At 40.7% G+C, this 20,086-nt stretch overlaps 1 protein-coding gene across 2 annotated transcripts; it reads right to left on the minus strand.

The window, feature by feature from the left end:
* Positions 1-12,684: 12,684 nt before the first annotated feature.
* On the minus strand, positions 12,685-18,726 carry LOC308331844 (uncharacterized protein). Of its 2 annotated transcripts, XM_080787363.1 has the most exons (3): positions 18,651-18,726; positions 14,431-16,444; positions 12,685-14,250 (listed from the first exon to the last, which is right to left on the minus strand). In XM_080787363.1, the coding sequence occupies exons 2-3, from the start codon at positions 16,387-16,389 to the stop codon at positions 14,086-14,088; spliced, it is 2,124 nt and encodes a 707-aa protein (XP_080643489.1). In that variant the 5' UTR covers positions 16,390-16,444; positions 18,651-18,726; the 3' UTR covers positions 12,685-14,085. The 2 variants fall into 2 exon arrangements, with proteins under 2 accessions (XP_080643489.1, XP_080643488.1); XM_080787362.1 differs by having other exon boundaries at positions 12,685-16,444.
* Between the last annotated feature and the right edge of the window lie 1,360 nt (positions 18,727-20,086).

Below are 20,086 nucleotides of genomic sequence, written 5' to 3' on the forward strand. Positions count from 1 at the left end.
ATGCCCTCTCTTCACCACTTGATTTGCAGCAAGCACTGCAATGAATACTAATCGCAGGGACATGGTCATAGTGTTGTCCACATATTTCACAGATGGAATGTTGGGTCTTAATGTGTGTTTGTAGGTGCAGTGTATACTGGCACCAGTGACGGAGAAGTTGTTTGCAAAGTTGACATCTGAAATACATTGGGAGATTTATTTGTCCTTCAGCATTTTGTGTAATCAAGAAACCCTCAACATCAACTTTACTTTTGTCTCCCTCATCACGTTTCTCAGAATAGGCCTTCGAGACTTGAGGTAAGCACAGTGATTTAAGGCTGCTAAAAGACTGACCACAGTGGGCACAGAAGAAAGGCGTGTTCCCAGAGTGAGTTTGGGAGTGACTTTTAAGCTCATTAAGCCTGCCTTTTCTCAATGTATTTGTGTATTTTAATTTAGTATTAACTGCTATCTTCTTTGCATGATCTCCATTTATTGGATTATTTCCTTGCAAGGCATGGCTCTGTATACATAATGCTTCAGATGACTGGGCCCCATTCAAATTGCTAATTTCATTCTTATGCTTGAAGTTGATTAAATCCTCATCCAACTTAGAATTACAGAGTCTTAAATTGAGTGCCTGCTCAGAGTTCTTAGTTGAAGAATGAGAAACCTTACTGTAGGGCTCATTGTAACGAGGTCGCTTGGACTTCTTCACTGTGTCCCACCCTGTTTTATTTCTCCTCCGTTTCTTCCTTACAGTGTGGGGTTTTCTGATGGTAACAGTGGATGTGATAGAGTCAACTTGCTTGATTTCTTCAGTCGTGTCATAAGATGGTGATGCAAATGTTTCCAGTGAAGTCTCACCTTCCTTCACAAAGCATTGTTCTAATGTTGCGGTTTTGCCATGCTTTTTCTTACCGGTAACACCATTCAAATCCACAGGGTGGCAACTGGGGTTTTCTTGGACTGATGGGCTGCAAGCAAGATCAGAGTTATTACCAAAGGCTCCATCTTCAGTCTTAGCCACTTTAGATGCTATAATATATGACCTATTAGTGTTTGTGGCAAAACATGAACCTTTTGTTTTCCCTGTCTCGCAAGTTCCTTTTGATTTGCTATGCAATTTCTCTTTTAAAAGAACATCAGTGTCAATGTTGGCCTTTAGGTATTCACCAGGCAGCAATTTGGAGAATCTGATTGATGTATTTTCTTGCAGTGTTTGTACTTTGTACTTTTGGTGATTTACCAGTTTGTTTTCAACATCAGATGTGGACAGAATCACTTTCTCTTTTACAGCCTTGCATTTTCCTTTGTTTTTTGCTGTTACTTTTATATTCATATTCAGCTTTTTTTCAAGGGATGCATTTGATGAATCCGATATAATAGAGGCTATTGGGTCATGTTTAATATAGGGGACATTACTTTCTATCTCTAAGCATGTGGATTTCTCCTTCACTGTTCTTTTACCACTGTTTTTCCTTTTCTGGTTTCCCCGTAAGTTATCTTTCGAAGATATGTTGAGGCTATTTTTATTCATTGACATCTCAACGGTTGACATTTTTTCATTTGTTGTCAGTCTCTCATCCACAGCTATATTTTTCTTTTTGAGCTTTTTGTCTAGCCTGTTTTGTGTGCTGATTTTTAACAAAGTTATAGTATTGTTGGGTTCTGAGATCACATCTGTGATCTTAGAACCTAACTTGGCCACCAACATTTTCTGTTTTAATCTCTTGTGTTTTTTCTTGGCCTTCACCATCCCATCTTTTGGCAGGTTTTCAGAAGTTTCAGCAGCATTTGGAAGTTTATGAGCCACTTCTTTGATTACCTCGACTGAATGAGACAGTGTCTTCTTTGTTGTTTTGCATTTTTTCTTTCCCTTTATATTTTCCCCTGGGCTTTCAGTAAATGAAATGGTGAGTTCATTTTCATGCTTCATGAGATTATCAGCCATCCATGTGGCATCCTCCATGGATGTTGCCTTTCTTACCTTCTCACCTTTAGCAAAACTCTGCTTTTTGCCAATCAATTTCACATGATAAGTAATTAAGGAGACAGTCGGGATACCTTCAGGATTTTCTACTTCTTTGACATTTGTGGCAGCATGAACTAATTTGTCAGCTTTCATGTGTTCCTGCTTCCTATTGTCAACCATAGCCTTGTAGTTTAAAGTATGACCTTGTGTTCGTGTCGATCTTCTCACAGGGCTTGTTAATACATTGGATTCTGTGATTTTTGAGTCTCTCTTCCTTTTTCCTTCCTTGGAAGAAGTCATAGGAAGACATGGAAGAACTTGTTGCTTGGAAGACAGTACATCCCCTTCATTGACATTACACTGTTTTGTGTTAAAGTCATTCTTTGATTCCACCTCCTGTGCTATAGCTAATAATCTAGCCATTCGAATCAGCGTCTTTTTCTTGAACGGCCTGCCGGCCTTCCTCTTTGGTTTTAGCAACTCCTCGAAGCCCATGTATCTAGAGGTGTCCCTACGGCTTGTTTCTGTACCTGTTGTACATACAGTCTCTATGGCGTGTGCACCTCCTTTATTACAATCTCTTATGTCTTCCTGATCATTTTGAGTAAAAACGTGTTCCAAGGAACTAACAGTTTCAGCCTTTGATGATGCTGTGTCATTGCAGTCTTCTGCTATCTTAGCAATTGACCTTTCTTTTATGTTGTTGCTCCACTCTTTTTTCTTTTCAGAGGTTGTTTTAGGTACATCTTGGGTGGGTCCTTGCATTGGGTTATCATTAATGTCTAAGCCCTTGTTTTTTATTTCCTTTTTAGAAATTATTACTTTTGTGAATTTATTTTGTATTTTGGATGCAGATACTGGCATGGGAAGTACTGGTGCATCTTGATCCAAAACAGGGTCTTCCTGCAACTGTGGTGTAGTTATAGAGTTCACCTCTGTTGCTCCATTTAATTTGCACTCTTCCTTCATTAGCTTTTTGCTGACTGAAATAATCCTTTTACTTTTGAATGTTTTGTTCAATTCATTTATTTGTGTTGCTGTTGGATTTGCAGATATAACAGGATTGGTTTGAGTAATGACACTTGGAGAACTATTTGAAGGAACTGATTTTAAATGGCTTCCTTTCTGTGCAACACAAACCTCATGGGTGTTGGAGTCTCTGGCATTTGACATTGCTGTGGTCTCACAATCCCACCCATGAGCAATTGTTAAGAGTTTTGCCATCTTCATGAGGGTTTTCTTCTTGCAGCGCCGACCAGGTTTGCGCCTCTGCTGTTCCTGCATTTGATGAAGAATGGAGCTATAGGACATTCTCTCTTCCTTGCACTCCGTTTCACTGCTCAAAGGTGAAAGATCCATCATACATTCATTAATATCAGCTTCTTCAGCTCTCTCCATGAAGACAATATTTAAATTAAAAAAATTATATTTTTCTCAACATTTGTTAAGTTGTCTGAACGTGCTCCTAATGGGATGTTATTTTTGCATGGCATTGGTTGTTGATGACCCTGCACATGTTTCTTCGACTATCTACTACAGCAGTCTGCAATAAAGGTCAGCAGTCCTCTCCAAGATCCGTAGTGTGTGCAAATAAATTCACTCTTCTCAACCAGTGCAATTGGCTACTGAAAGAGAAACAAAATGTAAAAATTAAAATGTATATGATTGAAAAGGCCCCAATAATTGAAGCATGATATTTAACTGAAGATTACCTACCCGTGGTCTTTTTTGCTGATAATTCCTCAGGGACTGTGGTGGACTTCTTCTCTGTTCCTTGCTCTCACCAATTCTTGGTTCTTTCTCATATGCCATGGGCCTTCAATTTTTTGAAGCTGAGAGAGAGAGAGAGAGAGAGAGAGAGAGAGAGAGAGAGAGAGAGACGAAGCAGGGGGCCCCAAGTTAAACTTTTTCATAGATTGCATTGATTCATAGACTTGTTTGACAGCATCATCAGTATTGTGTAAATTAACGTGTTGTTGTTTTTTTTCTTTTTGCACATTATCTTTTGTATTAATATGTAAGCTTTATGTTCATGAGTATTTTCAGACATTAACGCTCTGTTGCAGTGCAGAATATAGGAAGAAAACTTTCATATTATTAGCAATTATTGACATCGTGAAATGGAGGATGTCATGTAAGAACACACTTTTGTTAGTTACAGACCAGGGTAAATATGAAGTTTTGCCCCAACTCTTGTTTATTATATTATCCTTATGTCCAACGGTGGTGTTGTTTTTAAGCAACGTAATGGCAACGCACGTTGGATGGGTTTGAAGGGGCCTTTGAGGGGGTCAACAACGGACGACCGTCGCTTTCTCTTCCCGTCACTGATGGGAGGAGGAAGCGACGCCCGCCCGTCGTAGGCCCCCTACTTTTACTATTGGGAGGAAAGATGAACTGCTGCGTAGTTTGTGTAGCGGGGCAGCGAACGAGAGGGGAATTATTTCAACATAAATGCTACATTTCAGGATGGAGAGGGCACTTTTCTCCGACGGTCAAAACAGCAGAGGCTAGGGCCCCCACTGTACTCTTTTTGAGGGCCGCTAGCTAGCCCCTCCTACATCCAGCAATGTGGTTACCCCTTACCCGATGTACCGTATACACTAGACCACAGCATTGTAACAGGGAACAGTGAGGTGCAAAAGTTAAATAAATGGGAGGTGTGAAGTCAACTTGGAGAAATGTAGAGCAAAGGGTTAAATCTGGACTGACACTCATTACCACTGACACTCAGCTGATTGTCACTCACTCCCCAATTACCTGACTAATCAGCGTCAGTGCATTCACTGCACCTGAGAGTAAGAGGAATCCTACACAAACCTTCATGAGGAACAACAGTGTGCATCCAAAGAGGAGCAACACACACTGAAACATCAGAGCAGAAGAGTGCAGCCATATAAATGCTGGAGAGACAGCCGGTGAGAGAGAACTGTTTATTTGTGACAGATCATGCCAGTTGCATGCCAGTTCATGGACATTGTTTGTTGTTGTTGTTTGTGATGACTTGAGTTGAAGTTAAAGGAAACATGATGGCCAATTGGACATGAACATTGAACATGATTATTTGATTTAAAATACATTTGAATTGATTATTGATTGATAAAAAAAAGTTTGTTTAAAAACTTTAAAAACGAATTGAGCAAAAAATGAATTGATTTAGAAATGAGTTGATTAAGAGACCCTCTTAATCAACTAATTTCTAAATCAATTCATTTTTTGCTCAATTCGTTTTTAAAGTTTTTAAGAATTATATTTATAGGTGTTTAAAACATATGCAAAGTATGTGTATTGATTTAATGTGCATTATACTTAACATTAGTTTTTTATTTTCCCTATATGGTTTTTCGCCTGACTTACTGACTTACCGCTTGCTTACACAATACCTGTACAACTGTACTCGACTACAAAGTAAAGTAAAAAGAAGGAAACTGTGTCATCATTGTATGAGTGAAACCCAGTTAAAATCTCCATGTGGTCTGTGCCATCCCTTTCAAGCAGGGAAACTGCAAAATATACTAAATAGCTTGACGGGTACAAAACATTTAAAAATAAAACATTCCAGCATGCCTGAAAATGAATCTTTGAAATGTTTCATAGTTTTAGAAATATAGTCCTTTAAAATTTGGGGAAATTATTATGGGGGTCAATGGCAGATTTTGGCAAGTCAAAAAATCACTTTCACCTAGAAACTCGATTCACACTTTTTAATTCAGCAAGTGGAGCCTGTAGTACTACCGTTGCCCAGCGGTGGAGCCTGCAGAACCATTGCGGCTCAAGAATCCATTGTTTGTGATATTAGTCTGGCTTATTAGCCAGGCTACTATAAACATAGCCTGGCTAAAACCAGACGCGAATCACAGACAGACAGAACATAGGGACGCACATTGATGTGATTGATTTGATGGCTGTTTTAGTTTTCATAGAGGAATTTGAATCGGTTTGACTTCACTGTTGGTTTAGTTTTGTTTATTGAGTTGTGAACCTCATGGTTTATAAACCTCTGACATTATTTCTTGAGCCATGCTGGCATAGAAGTGCATGTACAGTAATAATAACATACTAACCTTATAGAAATAATTATGGAGATAATCTGCCAAATGGTGACTTTGAAACCCAATACTTTGGCTTACAATCCACTGACATATAGCTCTCATACCACAGAAGCATGGAAAATGCAAGTGAGAACAAAATACTTATTTAAACACTGGTATAAGGTGACAACGTTTCGGCCATGACTGGCCTTCATCATTCCTTTTTTGTCCAGCACCAGCGAGGGACTGGGTGTGCAACCCTCTGCCAAATGGTGGTCTTGAAACCCAAACCTGACACAGCTCTCATGCCATAGATGCATAAAATGAATTAGTGGTATAACTAAATACTTAAGCTCATAAGATTTAGATGCAGAGAGAAAGTTTTCAAACTATTGGCATCAAACTAAGAACCTTTGTATTAACAAACCAACACAGACACATTGGCCTGTGCTCCAGCAGGAAGATGCTGGTGACATTTAACCAGATATGATTTGGATACAGGCTAAAAAATAAAAATCCAAGCACTGCATCAAACTAAAAAACCTTGAGCTTACAGATGTCAAGGAACCCTGATCAGGGATGTATTTATGGCAGAATGAGAATTCTGACTAGGGCCGGGGGAGGGGGAGGCAGCCCACCTCCCTCCTCCCTTCTCTGCCTCTCTCCCTCTGAGAGGGGGTGGGGTGGGGGGAGGGGGAGGCAGCCCACCTCCGTCCTCATGCTCTCTGCCTCTCTCCCTCTGAGAGGGGGGGGGGGGGGGGTGGAACGCATACTGCTTTTGTTCTACTACACCAAATCTCTTTGCCAAGAATAGCAGATCTACACGCTCCCAACGTGTCACAGCACGACGTTGTGAGCTAGTAGATGTAGATCTGCTATGTTGTCTCTCCAGCTTAGTAGCCCTAAACAGAAAATGCATTTTCAGGTCGGCGTACCAATTTCATCCAATCAGAGACAATCAACAGGAAACAGGATAAACAATTGAAATTTAAAGTGATGATACAAAGAAACTATAAAATTCGTCCCATTCTGTGCGTACTGCGTGTAGTAGTGCGTACTGCGTAATGGTTGCTCTCACCGACCAAATTGTTTCTGCACTGAAAAACTTCCGTTTGGGGAACGATTGAGGCTAATACAATAGCCATTTTCTTGGCAGCTATCCATGGTGCTGAATTGTTTTGTTAAGGTTCGCATACGGCGATTATTCGGGCTTCCTAGCACTAAATAAAATCCTTGAAATGCAATGTTTCAATGAGCATCTTTTCTGGTTTTGTGTGTGCACGCGCGTGCATGGAGCGCAATTATACAAAAGTGACATTTCACCTTGAACAAAGGAACCTATAGCCTACCTGCCATTTAGCTAATTACGGGGTTGAAGTTATGAGGGAAATAGTGCATCTCAAAACATAGAATTAATTAGGCTACAAAATAAATTTACATTTAGATTAAATTAAAATAACGGACATAGCCTTGTCCTGCAGGCTGCAGCCTATTTGAAACTATAATGATTTTGTTTTGTGTTTTAGTATGAAACAGCTATAGGCTATATGAAATGCGTATTTAATACAATATTGTCTACGTTTGGATCCAGTAGCATACTGCAGTGTTTATTAAATAAAGCTCATGGATTTGTCTTTACAAATCAAAACGTTATTGTGCAATGTGCATGCGCTCAGCGCTTTTGCCTTGGTCTTTGCAGAAGATCCCGTCCTATTGTTTTGTGTCATATACTACTAGTATAGCGGCTACTCACCAAATACACTTGACGGCTACTCACCAAAGTAGTTAGGAATTAATCACATCCTATACGATTCTCAGTTACTCCGTTGCCATTATGGCAAGTCGTCACCTCCACGGATAATGTGAATGGATAGTAAGGTAACGAACCGTTACATTTGAATGATTCCAGTGTTGTTATACAGCACAGAGACGGACCCGGAAACAGCATCTCGCGCGTGGTGCGCGCTCCCCCTGCATGGTAGCCTACATACGTATAGTGAAGGTACAACGTTTCGACCCTTGTGGGTTTTTCGTCCGGTATGATCAGGCTACTACACATCAAGTAGGCGTATTATATATACAACAGCATATGGGCAGGTCAACAAGGAACAAGCTCTATTGCAATGAGGAAAATCAAGGGCATATCAAGCTAAGTACTCTAATTATATTGAAAATAGTGGCACTAGGGCCAACTCTTTAGAACCCAATAAGAAAGTACAGTATATAGGTGCAGACAAAATTAATAGTAAGCTGCAAACCAGTAAAAACATTGCAAATGATAAAAAAAAAATACTGCCTACAAGAGGAGACCATAATATAATAGCAAAGAAATATAGTAAGGTACTGCAATTACAGTACAAAATAAAGAGGACACAGCATAAGCAGCTGGCAAAAATATTTAGAGAAAGTCAAAAAGAGTGAAGTTGAATAACTACTGCAACTTTGTGAACATCTAACAAAAGTCAGTCATATAGCCAAGTTAAGCCAACATCCTGAAGGGGACATCTCTGGGGTCTGTGTGACGGTCATAAGTTTAAAGAATGCACTGTGACCTCTAACTGAATTTATTTAACACCAGTAAGACGCGCAAACGCGGGAAGCGAACGCAGCTCGTACATATTTGGGTTTTGGACGTATAGCTGCTTTGGGGACTCCTTATATGGTTATGGCTGAGTCATGGTGACGTAATCACTCAGCTCCATATATGGGCACAAAAGCGGGACAGACACACACACACACACACAGACAGACAGACAGACAGACAGACAGACATGATCTGCTAGGTCTCATACTTAGTGCTCACTGCATTCGCAATAACCTACCTACAGTATACATGACAACTGTTGAATTGAGGAATGATGGCAGCCCATTCAAGGCAAGATAACCATGTGTGCCACAATCTCTAGTCACGTGTTGGTCTTTTTACCCACATTTCCACAATTTGTAAAGAACACAATGTAACAGACCCACACACTTCATACTTTAATTTTGTATGTGTAATATTCATTGTGTTTAATGTGGAGATAAGAAGTCCTTTATTTTGACACAATTGCACCAGCTGCTCTCTTGATTGAATCAAGCTCAGCTGTGGCAGGGGTTTAAACCTGAACTCTACCTGACTGCCTCAGATTCAAGGAATGACAGAACAAGGTAGCAGCATGGTATGTACCATGGTCACGGACAGATAAGGAAAAGACAAAGGATGGACAAGGCATCAAACGTGGAAAGATCAGAGCCTCAGGGGCCTCACCTGCTATGGTTTTAGCACCCAGCTGGAGGGGGACAAGGTACATTTGTGATCTAGTTGCTTGCACTGTTATATTGGTATTATTGTTGGACTTATGTGCGGGGTTATGTATTCTAATGTTTGTGTAAAAGTATTATGTTCTATGCTGTCATTTTGATAATTGTTTATGGATTATTGATTTATGCGTTGTTTGATGTGTGTATTTTATGCCTTTTTCTTTGTAGTTTCCACGTTGAGATCTGAATAAAACTTTCAAAACTCATCAGTCGGCTTCACCCTTTTATGGCCAGCTGGGTCCGCTACAGTGGAAACTTCACCCAAAGGGCCTCCTGTCTTCACCTACAGGAAAAATTGACTTCTACTCTGCATCAACTAACACTGATATACGAAGGGTAACATTACATGGAAGAACAATACATTACACAACAAGGTCCAAAGCAAGGACTGGGACATTGTGCATGGTCACAGTTTAAGTGCATTGCAGTATAAAGGCTGATGAATGTTATGGGTGACATGCAAATTGGTTAAAGGCCTACATCCCTTTAAGATTTCCTTTTAAATGTGCAGTGTGTTTTGTAATTGAGTTATCCAAAGTGCATATTGGTTTTATTGTCTTTGTTTATGGTTCACAGTCTTTCATTTATTGATAAAGTGTCATGTAAATTGAATGCAAAATGTCAGACATAAGTATGATGGCAAATGGGGCAGATTTGGAGGATAAAGTTAAAAGGCTTCTCTATATGACCTAGGATTTGGAGGATAAAGTTAAAAGGCTTCTCTATATGACCTATGGAAGATTGACTATCGCACTGTAAGAAAACTGTTGAAGTACTGTATTGCTGTACTGCATTGCTGAGAGCCTCTCATTTTAACTTTGGTTAAGAGTAAGGACATTTTTCAACTATTCAGAAAGCACATCACTCCAGATGTTGATTTAAAGCGGCGAGTTGATGCATGTGAATCAGTCTCCGAGAATCTTCTCAAAATTGCTCGTGAAAGGATTGTAGAAGATGAATATGATGGAACCGAAGTGCAAAAATGTTTTAATGAACTGCTCGGCTGTGATCCTCCTCACTCCTTCTTTAGCCCTCCTCCACCTCAAATCAGTTCCAGGTCAGACCATCATTCCAAACCTGCATCAGGGCTAGCCAGCCAGGTGGAGGAGTCAGCCAGCCAGGTTGAGGGGGCAGCCAGCCGGGATGAGGCAACAGCAGAGCTCGTTGCTAAGGAGGAAGAAGATGGAGTGTGGATAAAGGAAGGGATGCAGGAAGAGCAGCAGAGGAAGGCTCTTGGCTCAGAAAGGTAAATTGTAGCGGCAGGAGGAGGCAGTCACCCGGGCTGACTGCTGTAATCCTGCCACGGCCTACATCACTGGAGAGACTGTGTCCCCAACTTTGATTCACCAGTCCACAGTTGCATCAGTTTCTCGTCCAGATGTCTCCCCCAACACAAAGAATAAGACTGTACACAAAATCAGTCAAGGCCACAATGAAGTGCCTCTGCCCAAAGAGACACCCATTTTTTCAAATCAACAGGCTTCTGAGCAACTTGACCACCCAAGAAGACTAGCCTACTTAAATATAGAAGGTTCACAGACCAGGACACACAGGTTATGGAAGAAGAGAATGCAGAGGGTGGCACTATCGCCACTCTGCAGTTTTCTGAAAAGGAGTTTGAGCTAATGGAGGAGTTACAATGCCATCCCACAAATCATGTCCTCTCAATGCCTTCCTTGATCATGGTGGCACACTCAAGGTGGGAGGGGGACTCAAGGTGGGAGAAATGGTGTACAGAATTCTATTCAGAATTTTAAGTATGGGGTCAGGTAATTTTCTGAAATCATTTAACTGCATGTGTTTTATTAATTATTTGGTGGGAGTGTAACAGACCCATACTTTTATTTTGTATTATTACCTAACTTGAGTAAACTAATGACCTGGAGGCGTGATCAATGCCATTTGGCTATTCTGAGTGGCCAAAGAGCATTGATCGCAATGTAATTTTCAATGAATGCATCAAAAGCACATGAAAAGAGGAAGCATGAGGTCAGTCCGCTGCCCCCACCAGGTTATTGGCAGAGGAAGTGTATAGCGCCCAGGATTAGATAATTGACACTGGGTGAAAAAAATGGGTTGCAAAATCAGCATTAAAAGCAAAAACGGGTGCATAAAAACAGGATTTTCAGGAATAGTATAGAAAAAAGAAAAATATATATGAATGACATGAAAACTAAAATAAAAAATGATCTGTAGATAATAGATATACAGTACCAAAAGTAGTCAAGCCTTGGAAAAAAAACAGACTGTCTCTACCCCTTGCAGGCGAAGTTGATGTGAAAACTGAAACGTTTTATTTCTCCTAACTATCTGTTTATAATAAGCCTACCTTGCATATCACACACACACACACACACACACACACACACACACACACACCAATGACACCATCGATGGGGAATACAAGCTAATAGAAACTGCAGGCTTTCTAGTCCTGAAAAGTCGTCCATATGTCGTCTGTCTATGAGTAGCTGTCTGCCTTCCTGCCTGTCCAATTGTCCATGAGTAGCTGTCTGCCTGCCTGTCCAATTCTCCATGAGTAGCTGTCTGTCTGCCTGTCTATGAGTAGCTGTCTGACTGCCTGCCTGTCCAATTCTCCATGAGTAGCTGTCTGTCTGTCTGCCTGTCTATGAGTAGCTGTCTGCCTGCCTGCCAGCCAGCAAGTTGGTTAACAGAAAATAAATTGTTATGGCTGAGTAAAATAAAATACAATAAACACAATTTGCCTGAAAATAGATTACCCAGCTATGACCTTTTTCATGAAAAAAAATGAGTAGTGATATGGCTGACTGAGTAAAATAAAACAATCTACCTGAAAATAGATAGCTATAAGTGAAGAGCAATTTCCGCAATTTCCATTTCCTCAATTTCCATTTCCACCATTTCCGCAATTTCCATTTCGGCAATTTCCGTTTCCACCAATTCCGCAATTACAATTTCCATTTCCGCAATTTCCATTTCCAACTATTAATGGCAGCTGGGTTTCATCATTCAAATAAAATAGAATTCTGTCCGTTTAGCTATAAAATTATGTCAGGGAATAGGGATACACAGTATATGTCTTTCATTTGCATTGCATCCCCCCCCCCCCAAGCTTTTTTTTTTTTTTCGTTCGAGTAATAGTACAACTCTAATAGTATTACTTATAATAATGTAATTAAAGATAACTTCATTCAGATTTATTTATTTTTATTTCATTTTCCAGATTTTGTTTTCTTCTTTTTTTTTAGATTTTCATTGGTGGGCCAGTCATAATGGTCCCGCGGGCCTGATGTCTGAGGTTGAGTATCACTGATCTACAAGATTACAATACATACATGTATGGCCAGGACAAATTACAAGAAAGCAAACCCTCACTAATTTATAACACATGACAACAATAACACGGGGACCAAAATAAATTCTTTATTTCAGGACCATAGTCTTATTCAAACCATACAAGACCAAAATGTTCACTAAAACAGCGTGATTTCCACAAAACTAGAATAGATGTTAACATAGAAAGCAGTTGGTAGTATTTAGCCTATCGAGCAATATCTCATGCACCATGTCTTTCAGTCTTATTCAAATAATGCTTTATTATTTAGATACTGACTATCATATATTTTATCCCAACCAAAAAGTATCAGCATTACCGTGTGCGGATACCCATTGCAAAAGGCATACAACACCTGTGACAGTCCTTTATCTACCACATCATACCAAATATTCAGAAACTTAAAACTTCATAAAAATGTGTCAAAAAGAAAATAAATCTACTATACAATTAAACATTTAGAAAAAGTCAAGAGTGAAGTTGAATAACTACTGCAACTTTGTGAACATCTGACAAACGGTACATCTGGAGGGGTGTATCTCTGGGGCTTCAGGTGTGACTGTTTAAGTTTATGGAACACACAACGAATTACCAAATACAAATTTATTTCAAGGCAAGAGTCAAACGTACAGGGCAACTGTCCAATTGAGGAATAATGAGAGTACATTCAAATTTGGCAATTAACACAAAACAATCCATGAAGACACATAACTGTAAAATGCAGGCTTTAGGATAAAACTATGGCCCAACTGATTTCCAGATTTTTGGGTCCAACACCGATCGCAACATTGGAGAATCCTGGATCATTAGCGACATTTTGTATAAAAATGAATAAAAAGGCAAACGTCTAATAACCAAATATATTCGCGCTAGTAAAAACCATTAAACCGAGCATGACATCATACAAATCTGACAAAACAAATCTGATGACAAAACAAGTGTATTTCACCTCACATACAGTAAATACAATACATTGGTTTAATCATGTCCATTTCACCTCTAACGTTTCCCCATTAAAAAGAAACCCCATTCCTCTAACAATGAATGACATGACTGAAAACTGTATTGCAATTAAAGTGGGGGCTTTACTAAATCAATACAATGTATCACTTTTACAAGTAATACCTTGTACCAGGCATGCTTGTTTTACATAGTGAGATGAACTAGCCTATAAGCATAAAAACAGCAATGAAATTTATTTTCAATGGAAGCATCAAAAGCACATTAGGTAAACAAAATTACAGTTTAGTCAAGATTCATGAAAACAGAGGTAATGCAATACACCTAACCTACAGGGATCCTTTGTCCATGCAGTTAAAATATTTTTCGCGTTTTATTGGTTGAACCCAGCCCAGTGTTATACCAGTCACTTAACCAAATTAACACATAGCTTAACTTTCCAACACGTAATTTTCATGAAGTGGGTCAATATCTACTTCTGCTCCTGATCAATAACCATCTTCAGTTTATTAATCTGCAATTTAACGTTTTTTAGGGGTACGTCCTCTGACTCTCTTTCTTGGGGGCCCAACATTGGACATGCCAGGTGGGGATGAAGCAGCCGCAATTTCCCCATTCTTCTCTACCTCCTCATCTACAGCAGAGGAGTGCTTTTCTTGGGATGCAATTTCCCCATTCTTCTCTACCTCCTCATCTACAGCAGAGGAGTGCTTTTCTTGGGATGCAATTTCCTCATTCTTCTCTACCTCCTCATCTACAGCAGAGGAGTGCTTTTCTTGGGATGCAATTTCCCAATTCTTCTCTACCTCCGCATCTACAGCAGAGGCGTGCTTTTCTTGGGATGCAATTTCCCCATTCTTCTCCACCTCCTCATTTGCAATTGCACTTTTTTTAGGTGGCCGTCCTCTTTTTTTGGGGGGCCCAACATCGGAAGTGCCAGATGGGGATGAAGCAGCTGCAATTTCCCCATTATTCTCCACCTCCTCATCTGCAATCTCCCTTTTTTTAGGGGGCCGTCCTCTTTTTTTGGGGGGCCCAACATCGGAAGTGCCAGATGGGGATGAAGCAGCTGCAATTTCCCCATTATTCTCCACCTCCTCATCTGCAATTTCACTTTTTTTAGGTGGACGTCCTCTCTTTCTTGGGGACACAACATCGGAAGTGCCAGATGGGGATGAAGCAGCTGCAATTTCCCCATTATTCTCCACCTCCTCATCTGCAATCTCCCTTTTTTTAGGGGGACGTCCTCTTTTTTTGGGGGGCCCAACATCGGAAGTGCCAGGTGGGGATGAAGCAGCTGCAATTTCTCCATTATTCTCCACCTCCTCATCTGCAATTTCCCTTTTTTTAGGTGGACGTCCTCTCTTTCTTGGGGACACAACATCGGAAGTGCCAGATGGGGATGAAGCAGCTGCAATTTCTCCATTATTCGCCACCTCCTCATCTTCAATTGCACTTTTTTTAGGTGGACGTCCTCTCTTTCTTGGGGTCACAACATCGGAAGTGCCAGGTGGGGATGAAGCAGCTGGTGATATGTTTTTTTTCAGGTGGCTTCCCCGCTTACGCCTCTCTGGAGGATCAACATTGGGGTATTTGCGTGGCCTTCCACGTGGCTTCGTGGAGCTTTTGGGTCTCCCTCTCTTAGGTGTCTTGGAACTACCCACAGCACGTTTGCTTGGGCTATGCTCTTCGTCTGACTCACTGCTCTCAACTCTCCCTTTTGAGCTTTTGGGTCTAGCTCTCCTCTTAGGTGTCTCTGAACTTCTTGGGTTATACTCGTCTGTGCTATACTCTGGGCTATACCCGTCTGACTCATCGTTAGATATTCCTTCCTCCTCGCTGCTCTCGCCAATGGGCTCACCGTAATCATTTTCAGCTTTAGCTTTGCTTGGGCTATGCTCTTCGTCTGACTCACTGCTCTCAACTCTCCCTTTTGAGCTTTTGGGTCTCCCTCTCCCTCTCTTAGGTGTCTTGGAACTACCCACAGCACGTTTGCTTGGGCTATGCTCTTCGTCTGACTCACTGCTCTCAACTCTCCCTTTTGAGCTTTTGGGTCTCCCTCTCCCTCTCTTAGGTGTCTTGGAACTACCCAAAGCACGTTTGCTTGGGCTATGCTCTTCGTCTGACTCACTGCTCTCAACTCTCCCTTTTGAGCCTTTGGGTCGACCCCTCTTCTTAGAAGGAGAAGCTTCTGACTTGGACCGTTTCGTGGATCCTGATGGTCTCCCACGCCCCCGTACAGGTGTTAGAGGGGCTTTTTTTGGCCTCCCTTTCCTTCTCTCCAGGGATACTGTGGCTCCATCATTGGAAATATGTGAACCCAACTCTGATAGATTCACCTGTGTAATACACACCTGTAGTTTTTTGGTCATTGGATTTTCCCTTCCCGTTTTAACTGGCACAGGACTGCTGTTGGACATGTCCAACCCTGTTTCCCCGTCAATGCATCTTCCAGCATCTGCCATTGGTATTTCTTCTTGTCCCACCTCTGCCTTTGATATTTCTTCTTGTGCCACCTCTGCCTTTGATATTTCTTCTTGTCCCACCTCTGCCTTTGATATTTCTTCTTGTCCCACCTCTGCCTTTGATATTTCTTCTTGTCCCACCTCTGCCTTTGATATTTCTTCTTGTCCCACCTCTGCCTTTGATATTTCTTCTTGTCCCACCTCTGCCTTTGATATTTCTTCTTGTCCCACCTCTGCCTTTGATATTTCTTCTTGTCCCACCTCTGCCATTGATATTTCTTCTTGTCCCACCTCTGCCATTGATATTTCTTCTTGTCCCACCTCTGCCATTGGTATTTCTTCTTGTCCTACCCCTGCCATGATTTCCTCTTCCACACAGGCACACTTTGGCTTTGAAATGTTGTTAAGGTTGCAGCTGTAAAACCAAAAAGATTGTCAAGGTTAGTTACATAATCTGACAGACATACAAAAATGCATTATGAAAGTACTTGGTGTTCAACTTTAAAGCGGTTATGACTATTACACTAAACAGTAATTTACCTTCTTGGTTATTAAATTTCACTTAAAAAAACCAATCACACCTGTGTGAAGTGAGGGGCGCTCATATCATACATCATGAAACATCATCTCATTACGGCCAATCACAATTTGCTTCCTCACCTTCCTCAATGTTTGTGTTAGGCAAATGTTTGTGTACAAACACTCAAAATTGTCCAGTCATTGTCAATGGGAATTTAATGTTTGCGTAGGACAAAGTTTGTGCACACACCAAAAGCTGGACATCATTTTATCATCTACTCAGGCTTGTGAACACCCCGGAATGTTAAGTTGCTTGATTCAGTATTTAGATATTGGATATTGATTTATTACAACCCATTCTTGGTTCTGGTGACTGATATTGACCTCCTAATACGTGAGGAGGCCCATTACATTACTTGGGGGGGAAAATACAATAAAATTATTATATAAAAAAAAAAAACAATGAATAAGTAAGAGACAAAACAAAATTCTGGTATGTGTCACCAGAACAAAGGATGGGTGTTACTGTTTTCGATTAATCTAACATGGTTAAAATGGAGTTTGAAGTTAATTGGTTTGTAAAGGATGGGGGTGTGTCCGATATTTGATGAATATCAAATATCTTAACAGTGAATCGAGCAACTTAAAAACTGTACGGGTGTTCACAAAAGCCTGAGTAAACAATAAAATGACCCAAAAGTTTTTTTAAAGTGAAATATCCAGTCAAGGGATATTAATATAATCTGGGAATGCATTTCTTACCAAGAATTGTCTTCACCAATGTGTTTGTAAATAGTCTGACAAACTTCCACTGTGTGACATAACATAATATTATATGCCCAGCTTTGTGTGTGAAGACAAGTGTGTAAACACAAACATTGAAGACAAAAGTGTGTAAACACAAACAGGACGCAAATTGTGATTGGCCGAAATGAGATGTATAAGAGCGCACCTCACTTCACACAGGCGTGATTTTTATTTTTAATTGTCTCCCTTGGCATAATAACTTAAACATGGACATTATGCACATTAAAAGGACATGCATGTATTCCTCATTTAATGTTTGTCTTATCTACTGAAAACAGGGGAGCATACCTATGTTCCCTAGGTTCTATGTTCCCCACCATGCAAAAAAGGTTCTTTGTTCCCCACTTAGGGCCGATTCATACTCCTATTTTAGAGCCGAATAAAAGTCGGTTCGGCGCTGTAGACTCTGTAGAGCCTACAATTTGACGTCATTTGAGGTTCGGGGGGGCGGGTACCGTCCTAAAGTCGGCTCTTCGGTGCTACTGAAAATTTCTGACGAGCCGAAATCATTTCGGCACTACAGCGCCGAAACAGCGGTAAAATAGGAGTATGAATCGGCCCTAAGTGTTACTTTTAGTAGCAAATTCTGATTTAAGCTCAGTCTTTGAACAATCCATTGAACTATAGGCCTGCCTAGGCTACTTAACCTATCTAGTCTTAGCTAGCTCTGGTCCATAGCCTTAGCCAACTACAAATTAACACTGGCATAAAATAAAACATAATTGCTCAGACTCTTCAACAAAGATGGCAAAAACAAACACTTTGTTCTGTACTTGGACACTGAAGTCCTTAAACCAGAAATCCCAACCCTAAACCCTAAGTAGCCCCACAAGCAGAACCCAAATGTAGTAAAGTTTCTGACACTTTGATTCATAAAAGCTTTATGTAGGGTTCCGAGAGGGGCTAAACCCTAAGGTAAGTGGAGAACATAGAACCTGGAGAACATAGGGATTAACGCGAAAAGAGTTATGGTGTAGCGTGGGGTATTAGCTAACTTACTTAGCCAATTTTAAACATGCGCAAAACTAAGTATAATGCCATGCAAACGCAATTAATTTTTAACAGACATTTCTAGATGTATTTTTATAATTATTTCGTTTATTTGTTGGCGCTATACAAATCTTTTAACACGCCGTGGCTGCATCCGTGCAGCTGCAGCAATGAATGCATGGCTGTGCTCAACGTAATAGTCTATCTACTACAAAATAGGAAAGTAGTGAAGCGGTGAAAACGAATTAAATGTGAATGTAATCATCTTTAAAATATTATTATATTTGTATTAAGTCCGCGCTTACCCAGCTTTCTGTATTCTTTTGTTGTGACCGCGATTTTCCTCTCCTGTTTAAATCGGCGACCGTTTCCGGCTGGCGCCTTGTGAGTTTGACCGTTGAAACTCGGAAGGAAACTGAGGCAGGTTTTCTTTTTGTTCCACCCCCCCAAAGGGGCCAGCTAGGCACTCCAATGTTGAAGCGCTGGTCCCTAGTGGTAAGAGGAAGGACTGCAGGCGGACCCGTGGATTCTTGACGAGGAAACCCCGTGCAACCGAGCGCTCAATGTTAAAGCCCAACACTTCTTGACTTCCTTCCGGACACCAAATTTTGGTGTCCTAATCAATACTCTATGGTCCTAATGCGGAAATAGACGGTACTTCCGGCAGCCTTCCGGGTGCTTCAAAACGCCACTGAGCAACTTCCACTGACATGAATAGCGGAGGGGGCGGAGCTTCGCGCCAGTTTAGTCTCTATCCTTTTAATACTAGTCTATGGGTTCCACCCAAGACGACCTAGGCTACATTTAACTTATTCTTCTTCGGTCTTTTGGCAGTTGGCATCCAAATAGTTGCATTACAGCCTCCAGCTGTTACTCTCAGTTTTCTTAATAATCTACCCCATAAATCCGTTTCTTTAATAAATCTGATCACCGACACCGTGCCTCTCCCTGTGTTATATCCTCTGCTGCACCAATTAACGTATTAAATTGACTTCTTCAACTCCCACCTCCCTCAGCTCTTCCACCATACTCTCTCTTTCTCTTTGGTAGGCCTACTGTCTACAGTCCATAATCATGGCATGCTCACCGACTCCTCCTGGCAGTGTTCACATAGGCCTGTAGCCTGTAGGATCTTTGCACGTGCACCTTCAATGTTTTATTTAATGCACTGTCCCAATTTTAGCCTTGTTATTATTACTTCCTCTCTTCTACTTCCATTACTGTTCTTTCTACTTCCACCCACTTTACTGTGAATATTGTAGTTTAAATGCCTTCCTTTTCCTTATCTCCATTCTTCCATCACCTTCTTCCATATCACTGATTTAGCCTCTGCTTTACTTATTGATCCCCACCTCTATTTCCTCACTTAATAGTGCTTCCTTGGCTAACACATCCACTGTTTCATTTCCCTCAATCCCCACATGTGCTGGACTGCTGGTACCCACATGAACTGTACTTCCACTCCCTTTTGGATCAGATTATTGTGTACATCATGTAGTATTCGATACTCTAATCATGTAAATAACTAAAAATTCTAATCATGTTCTTGTTGTGTTTTTGTTTTGTTTTGTTTTGTTTATGTTTTATATACTGCAATCATGTTTTCTGGATATTCTATATCTCATATACAATGTTTCATTTTAATTTATATAGGTAGAGGCCTCGTATAAGCCCTTTGGGCTTTTTTGCCTCAGCCTAGCACCCTACCCTTCTCATATTTATATGTTCACTGTGTTGTTTT

This window comes from Protomyctophum bolini, assembly GCF_963924005.1.
Source record: "Protomyctophum bolini genome assembly, chromosome: 17".
In the NCBI taxonomy this organism is placed as follows: Eukaryota; Metazoa; Chordata; class Actinopteri; order Myctophiformes; family Myctophidae; genus Protomyctophum; species Protomyctophum bolini.

Bases quoted from the DNA above. Each gene is read 5' to 3' on its own strand.
- LOC308331844 (XM_080787362.1), bottom strand. From the start codon at position 16,389: ATGGCAGGGGTAGGACAAGAAGAAATACCAATGGCAGAGGTGGGACAA.